This window comes from Grammomys surdaster, unplaced genomic scaffold (assembly GCF_004785775.1).
Source record: "Grammomys surdaster isolate TR1022 unplaced genomic scaffold, NIH_TR_1.0 126385, whole genome shotgun sequence".
NCBI classification, from domain to species: Eukaryota; Metazoa; Chordata; class Mammalia; order Rodentia; family Muridae; genus Grammomys; species Grammomys surdaster.
In genome coordinates this window covers 1-8,880 of record NW_021621180.1, presented here as the reverse complement: position 1 = coordinate 8,880, position 8,880 = coordinate 1, and the positions used below count along the sequence as shown (strand labels likewise).

The following is an 8,880-nucleotide window of genomic DNA, read 5'->3' as shown; positions in this document are numbered from 1 at the left end:
TGAGGTCAGTGACATGGGTTGCACATAAAAGGAGGAGTCCAGTCACTTCATAGATTGGCTTTATATTTACAAAATGGAGAAGGTAGTGTGGATCCTGTTCTGATGGAGGCATATTTAGACATTCAGAACTGTCTTTCTGATTCCACAAGACACCTGTTCCTACTATCCTATTGTCCTTCATATTAAATCACTGAGGCCTCAATCCACTGAATACCATTTTGATTTCATTATATCTAAAGCTATGAATTCAGGGACTCTGTGGTGAATGTACTTCTTCAGATTTCATTTCTCAGCATCCAGAATCAAATCGCTATTAACTCCCAACAAAGGCAAGGGATGGTATTCAAGACCATGTCCTCCATAACATAGATACAGCACAGACAACAACGAGGGCAGATGGTTGTAGCAAACATGATTTTCGTGGGCTGCCTTTTGGCAATGAGTGTTTGTACCAGCTCAGGACACAGTTGAGAAAAACTGTTCATCACAACATTACCCAGGGGATCATAGCACTCTTTTGGAGCAGGGTATACCTCTACTATCAAGTTGCTTAGATTGGCTGTGCATTGCAAAAGGTCCTTCAGTACAGCACTTGAGAAGTTGTTATTGTAGAAATTAATACTGTTGAGCTGTGAGCACTGGCTCAGGGCTGGCAAGAGGACTTTGAGCTGTGACTTCATCCTGCAGTGCTCGAACTGTAGGCTCTGCAGAGTTTCAGATACACTCTTTATGAGAAATCGGAGACTCTTAAAACATGACTCGGAAAACACTACAGTATTGAAGTGCAGTTCTTTCAGTTGATAGAGGCTCTGACACTTTGTCATGCGTTTCAGGTCTGATTTTGAGAGTTGGCAGAAAGACATAGACAAGGACTCCAAGGGGGTCTTCAGGCATCTAGAGTAAGAACAAGAAATTGTTTCTGGCTCATGTTGTTGGAGGAAATTAGTAAGATTGACAGAAAAGCCACATATGTAGAGTCAATCTATGCTTCTGTCGAACATCCAACCTGGGGACACAGCATGGTAGTGTCTGCTCATAGCATTGTCTACTGAGGCATACTACAATCACGTGGGGTGGACTGAGACCACAGGTTTGCAACTCTCCATACTCACTCTGTCAAAGAACTAGAGCTTGCCTCATCACGCCAGAAGAGCATTCCTAGAAAGGACTAGCAGAGGAAGGTTCTGGCAACATCTTGGCCTGTTTTCTGCAGAGTCTATCCTTGTCCCTGCTTTCTTCACAGTCAGTATCCTTGATTTCAGTGTTCTAACTCTGATGACCCTCATCCCAGTGTCACAAATTTCTCATCTACTTAGTCCCAACTTGTGTTCAAACCATCCTTCCATTTAGGGAGAATTAGAGGCTGACCAACTCAGTAGAGGAACAAACTGGTTCCTGTACACATGTATCTTTCTATAGGGCAAGTGTGGAGCCTCTCTGGCTCAGGGCTCTCTGCTCTGTCCTGATTCCTTCCATTATTTTTGCCTGGATCCCAAAGAGGAATATGCAAAGCACACTTACTGCATCTGACCCATACAATGGACATGTCTGCAAGGCTGCTATCTCAATATCCCCTACCCTAGCTCAGACTCAGCTAAAGGAGTAGGAAGTGAACCATGTGAGTTCAGTTAAGAAACAAACAGTCCACACTTTGATACTGTAATGAGTCTGTCATTGTAACACCCTTTGTAACTGACACACCTCAAGTGCTCACTAATGCTCCAAGTAAAAGGAAAGTTTTTCTGCCAGAACACAAACAGCTCACCATCCTTCCTTACCCGAATAAAATTTTCATGTTGTCATAGGAAAAGTGGGCACCATTCAAATAGAGACTCTGGAGATGTTTGAGTTTGGAGAACTGAGAAAAAAATTTTGCAGAACACTTCTTTACATTTGTTACTCTATCCACAACATTATATCGAGAGTGGATTTTATGTAAGTAGAATTTGATTTCTCTAATCCTGTCAAGGTAATGTGGATGGAAACATACATAATGCAGGAGGTCATATGTGCATATTTCCGTTTTCTTAATATACGTTGAATAGTTGGCAACCCCCTCCATGTAAAATTCCAGAGTGTTATATTGGAAGTGGATTTGATGTAGATTGAATTTGATAATATTTCTCATCTGGCCAAGGGAAGGTGAAAAAAATCCTATGAAAGACAGGACCTCGGGTGTGTATATTTCCAATTCCTCAATATAGATTGGCTGGAAAACGTTCAAGACTTCCTTGACAATCTCCAGGGGCAAGCAAAAAATCTTCATCTTCAGACAGACTAGTTGCAAAGAGTCACTGCTCTTCTGGGCCCACTGGAGTAAGAATTTTTGGTCTTCTTCCAAAGAGCAAAAGAGGAACAGGTTAGTGACCACCTGCAATCCCTGAGTCAGTGCATGAGTAGGAAGACTCTCTGAACCTTGCTTCTTTGTCAAAATATCTGGTGAACAAACTCCATCTTCTCTTCCAGCCCATGCATTCCAGAAATCCTGATGCACATCTCTCAAGTCCAACACTTGTAGCTTCCTCCTTCTGTTATGGAAAAGGGTAAAGATTCATAATTTAAAACAGGAACCAATATGGAATCAGTTTGAATCCCACTTGTCTAACATCAGCTCCAAAATAACACTTCATACCAGGCAGGCAAGGACACTGCATGATCTGCATCTGTGCCAGGAGCCTACTGGCCCAGAGAGGGTAGTGGCAGGGGTATAGAACAGGACTCTGGTGATAGCTTTAAATCTGAGGGTCTCAGGGCTTTCTGGCTCTCTGACCTGTACTGAAATGCTGATGATGAGTTCTAAAAAGTCCTAAAAACTTCTTCTGAGGGTAAAAGATTGCAGGATTAGGTTATTAACACCTACAGCCTAACAGCAGAAGATTAGGCAATGTGGCCTTTGTTCTGTCTCAACAGGAACTGCTGGCCTCTAACTTATGCTTGCTACTCTGAGGTTGCAGAAAGAAAAAGACACTTAGAAAAGTTACTATAGAGTTTATTACTAAGTGTAAAACGTTTCCTATGAAAGCTATGTAAAGGGACAAGCAGAAAGGTCCTAAGTGAGGAAAAGAAAAAAATTCTAATAAGGAAAAATTCTAGGCAGGGGAAAAGGAAAGGAAGGGCTGACAACTACAACTACTAATACTGCTACTACTACTACTACTTTCTTTGTCTTTGTCTTCAGCACTTACATATCTTTCAGAATATATGATCACGTGTTACAAAGTTCATCACAAGTTCACACCAAAAATCAAATCATAAATTGAACTAGAAGTTTACAACAGAGAATAATTACATGCATATCCATTAGGAGTCATTATCTGGCTAAACATCCATCACCTGTCTAGCTCCACAGGTTCAACGAATGTTTAAAACTATAACTAAGAAATTAGTGAAGTTTTGTATAGATAAACCCAGGCAATATTATATCTTCTGTCCTAGCACCTATACTAAATTGTGAGTTCCCTATTAGTGACCTTTGGTTAATTGTTTTACAACCACTTGGAATGTGCTCTAAGTAGGAGAAAGTCTGGTTACTATCTAAGAGCAATTAACTGGTGACTCGTGAGAGACTGGCAGAGTTCTCATTGCAGTTTGGACAATCAGAAAAGGACCTAATAGCAGTCCTATTATAAAAAAGCTTATAATAATCATTGATTTAGTTTTATGAATTCTTATAGGATCACCAATAAGACTTAAGAAGTCATCTATTTGTCTATATAGAATCAGCACAAGATATTACATCTGCGTGGATCTGCAGATGTCTGCTCCAAAGGGGTGTGCTATTGCTTAGTGATTGTTGGATATGTTTAATACGAATAATAGGAAAAGCATATTAATAGCAGAAATCTTTCCTAAAATATGTCCCTTACAGCCTTGGTGAATAAGAGACCACTTGTCCCAGATTACATAGTAATCCAAGACAAGAGATTTAAGAATGATCACCTGCTAATTATTAGCTTGTCCCATTATGGCTCCTGACACATCATGACCCACTCCCCTCCATTCAGTTGCTCTTGACTTTTGTCTCTTCCATATCTAGTGTCTGTAGGAAAGCCAGTGAAAGAATGATCCTACTAGGGATACTTGTACTCTGAGATGTCCACTATGAGTTTCATTTAGATCAGCTTTCAACTTGAATAGTATGTCCACAAATCCCCGTGTTAATGACATCATTAGCCTCTGTCCTGTTTGAGCACAGTCTTTCTGCCCTCATGTGTGTCTTACCACTAACCCTATTCCCCTATAGCCTTCTTAGGCCTGGCCTACCTAGGACAAACATTCTGGTTCATCAGTATATCTATGCCATCCAGCACAACTTGCATCATCTCCACGTCACCAGTTTTCAGTAATGGTCCCACAGGGAGGTAGAAAAAGGGCCAGGCTGCCACCGTTGCCTTCAATATCTTTGTGCGTCTCCTTTTGAATGCCTCTATGAAGAGCAGTGGGAAGAGCATAGGGGGCAGGTTTTCCAGATCAGAGAAGTCTATGGCATCATTCCTCAGCAGCGCATCCAGTGCCAGCTGCTCGAGTGTGGTAGGGTTGTAGGTGCTCGTCATAATAGATAATCAGTCAGAAGGAACCTGGAGAAGGATTTAGGAGACATAATTTCAGGCTACATTTTGGATATCACCATTTCTCACACATTGCAGGAATCAGAAGGCCAGAGCCTATGCTCTCCCAATAATGGAGAAAGAAAACACAACAAAACAGGCAAGGAAATTAAACAAAACCATTCAGGATCTAAAAATTCAAGTTCAACCACTAAAGAAATCTCAAGGGGAGGCTACCCTGGAGATACAAAACCTAGGAAAGAAATCAGGAGTCATAGACACAAGTATCATCAACAGAATAAAAGAGAAGAGAGAATCTCAGGTGCAGAAAATACCATAGTAAACATTGACACAACTGTCAAAGAAAATGCAAAATGCAAAATGCAAAAAACTCCTAACAAAACATCCAGGAAATCCAGGACACAATGAGAAGAACAAACCAAAGGATAACAGGTATAGATCAGAGTGAAGATTCCCAACTTAAAGGTCTCGTAAATATCTTCAACAAAATTATAGCAGAAAACTTGCCTGTCTTAAAGAAAGAGATGTCCAAGAACTTACAAGAAACCTACAGAACTTCAAATAGGCTAGAACAAAAAAGAAATTCCTCCTAACACATAACAATCAAAACATCAAATGCACAAAACTAAGAAAATATACTAAAAGCAATAAGGCAAAAAGAACAAGTAAGATAGACCTATCAGAATTACACCAGACTTCTCACCAGAGACTATAAAACCCAGAAGTACCTGGACTGATATAATACAGACCATGAGAGAACAAAAATGCCAGCCCAGACTTCTATACGCTGCAAAACTCTCAATCACTATAGATGTAGAAACCAAGCTATTCCATAACAAAACCAAATTTGTACAATATCTGTCCACAAATCCAGCCTTACAAAGGATAATTGATGAAAAACTACAACACAAAGAGAAAAACTACAAACTAGAAAAAGCAAGAAAGTAATCTTCCTACAATCCAAAAGAAGATAGCTACAAAAACATAATTGCACTTCTAATAACAAAAAGAACAGGAAGCAACAATCATTTTTTCTTAATATTTCTTAACATCAATAGTCTCAATTTCCCAATAAAAAGACATAGACTAACAGAATGGATATGAAAACAGGACCAGAATTTTGCTGCATAAGGGAAACATACTTTAGACAAAGACAGACACTACCACAGAGTAAAATTTTGGAAAACAATTTTCTAAACAAATAGTCCCAAGAAATAACCTTGAGTAGCCATTCTAATATTGAAAAAAAATGGACTTTCAAATAAAAGTTATCAAAAAAGATAAGGAAGGACACTTCGTACACATCAAAAGAAAAATTTACTAAGATGAACTCTCAATGCTGAACATCTATATGGCAAATGCTAGGGCAGACACATTCATAAATGAAACCTTACTAAAGCTCAAAGCACACATTGCACCTCACACAATAATAGTGGAGGATTTCAAAACCATACTCTCTGCAATGGCCAGATCTTGGAAACAGAAAATAAACAGAGATACAGTGAAACTAATAGAAATTATGAACCAAATGATTTTAACAGATAAGTATAGAACATTTCATCTTAAAACAAAAGAATATACCATTTACTCAGCACCACATGGTACCATCTCCAAAATAGACCATATACTTGGTCACAAAACAGGACTCAACAGATACAGAGAGATTTAAATAACACCTTATATCCTATCAGATCACCATGGAATAAGTATAGAACATTTCATCTGAAAACAAAATATACTATTTACTCAGCACCACATGGTACCATCTCCAAAATAGAACATATACTTGGTCACAAAACAGGCCTCAACAGATACAGAGAGATTGAAATAACACCTTACATCCTATCAGATCACCATGGAATAAGGCTGGTCTTCAATAATAACAAAAACAATGAAAAGCCCACATGCATGCAGAAACTGAACAATGATCTACTCAATGATGACTTGATCCAGGAAGAAATAAAGAAATTAGAGACATTTTAGAATTTAATGAAAATTAAGGCTCAGACCAAAAGTTATGGGACACAATGAAAGTAGTACTAAGAGGAAATTCATAGCTCTAAGTGCCTACAAAAAGAAACTGGAGAGAGCATACACTAGCAACTTCACCTGAAAGCTCTAGAAGAAAAGGAAGCAAATGTACTCTAGAGGAATAGATGACAGGAAATATTCAAACTCAGGTCTGAAATCACCAAGTAGAAACAAAAGGAACTACACAAAAATGTCAATGAAATCAGGACCTGTTTCTTTGAGAAAAACCAACAACATAGATAAACCCTTAGCCAGACTAACCAGAGGGCAGAGACAGTGTCCAAATTAATAAAATCTGAACTGAAAAGGAAGACATGACAACAGAAACTGAGGAAACTCAAAAAATCATCAGATCCTACTAAAAAAGCCTGTACCCAACAAAACAAGATATCTGGATGAAATGGACAATTTTCTAGACAGATACCAGGTATCACAGTTAAACAAGGAGCAGATAAAGAATCTAAACAGTCCCATAACCCCTAAAGAAGTTACAGCAGTCATTAAAAGTCTCCTCACCAAAAAAGCACAGGGCCAGATGGTTTTCATGCTGAATTCTATCAAACCTTCAACAATGATCCAATACCAATTCTCTTTAAACTCTTCCAGATAATAGAATCAGAAGGAACAGTACCCAATTTGTACTATGGAGCTACAATAATGCTCATGTCTAAACCACACAAAGACACAACAAAGAAATCTTCAGATCAATCTCCCTTATGAATATCGATGCAAACATACTCAATAAAATTCTCACAAACTGAATCCAAGAACACATCAAAGCAATCATCCATCATGATCAAGTAGGCTTCTTCACAGGAATGCAGGGATGGTTCAGTATACAGTAATTCACCAATGTAATCCATTATATAAACAAATTCAAATGGAAAAAAATCCCAAATGATCATCTCACTAGATGCTGAGAAAGCATTTGACAAAATTCAACACCCATTCATGGTAAAAGTCTTTGAAAGGTCAGGAATTCAAAGGCCATGCCTAAATATAGTAAAAGCAGTATATAGCAAGCCAGTCGCCAACATTAAACTAAATGAAGAGAAACTTGAAGAAATCTCCTTAAAATCAGGGACTAGACTAGGCTGCCCACTCTCTCCCTATTTATTCAAAATACTAATGGAAATCCTAGCCAGAGCAATTAGAGAACAAAAAGAAGTCAAAGGGATACAAATAGGTAAGGAAGAAGTCAAAATATCACTATTTGCAGATGATATGATAGTATACTTACATGACCCCATAGCACCGAAGAGAGAACTCCTAAACATGATAAACAACCTCTGAACCCTGGCTGGATATAAAATCAACTCAAACAAATAAGTAGCCTTCCTCTACTGGAAGGATAAACAAGCTGAGAAAGAAATTAGTGAAAGGATACCCTTCACATTAGTCACAAATAATATAAATTACATTGATGTGAATCTAACCAAGCAAGTAAGCAAGTGAAAATCAGTATGACAATAACTTCACGTCTCTGAAGAAAGAAATTAAAGACCTCAGAAGATGGAAAGATCTCCCATGCAAATTGATTGGCAGGATTGATATAGTAAAATTGGCCATCTTGTGGAAAGCAATCTAAGATTTAATGCAATCCCTATCAAAATTCCAACTTAATTCTTTATAGAGAAAGGAAGAGCAATTTGCAAATTCATTTGGCATAACAAAAAACCCAGGATAATGTAAACTATTCTGAACAATAAAAGACATTCTGAGCCAGGCAGTGGTGGCTCATGTCTTTAATCCCAGCATTTGGGAGGCAGAGGCAGGCAGACTTCTGAGTTCGAGGCCAGTCTGGTCTACAGAGTGAGTTCCAGGAGAGCCAGGGCTACACAGAGAAACCCTGTCTCAAAAACAAACAAACAAACAAAAAAAGACATTCTGAGGGAATCACCATCCCTGACCTCAAGCTGTACTACAGAGCAATAGTGATAAAAACTGTATGGTATTGGTACAGAGACAGGAAGGAGGATCAATGGAATAGAATTAAATACCCAGAAATGAACCCTATGGTCACTTGATCTTTGACAAGGAGGTAAAACCATCCAGTGGAAAAAGGACAGCATTTTCAACTGATGGTACTGGTTCAACTGGATGTTTGAATGTAGAAGAAAGCAAATCCATTCACTCTTATATCCTTGTAAAAAGTTCAAGTCCAGGTGAATAAAGGGCCTTCACAAAAAAACAGATACACTGAAACTAATAGAAGAGAAAGTGAGAAAGAGCCTCGAATACAGGAGTTAAGCTCCTGAACAGAACACCAATGGCTTATGCT

At 38.5% G+C, this 8,880-nt stretch overlaps 1 protein-coding gene across 1 annotated transcript; it reads right to left on the bottom strand.

Annotated features, from left to right (window-relative positions):
* Positions 1–302: 302 nt before the first annotated feature.
* LOC114614426 (PRAME family member 12-like) lies at positions 303–4,553 on the bottom strand. Its single transcript, XM_028760053.1, has 4 exons — positions 4,264–4,553; positions 2,068–2,525; positions 1,779–1,905; positions 303–894 (listed from the first exon to the last, which is right to left on the bottom strand). Exons 1-4 carry the CDS (start codon positions 4,551–4,553, stop codon positions 303–305), a joined length of 1,467 nt encoding a protein of 488 aa, XP_028615886.1.
* Between the last annotated feature and the right edge of the window lie 4,327 nt (positions 4,554–8,880).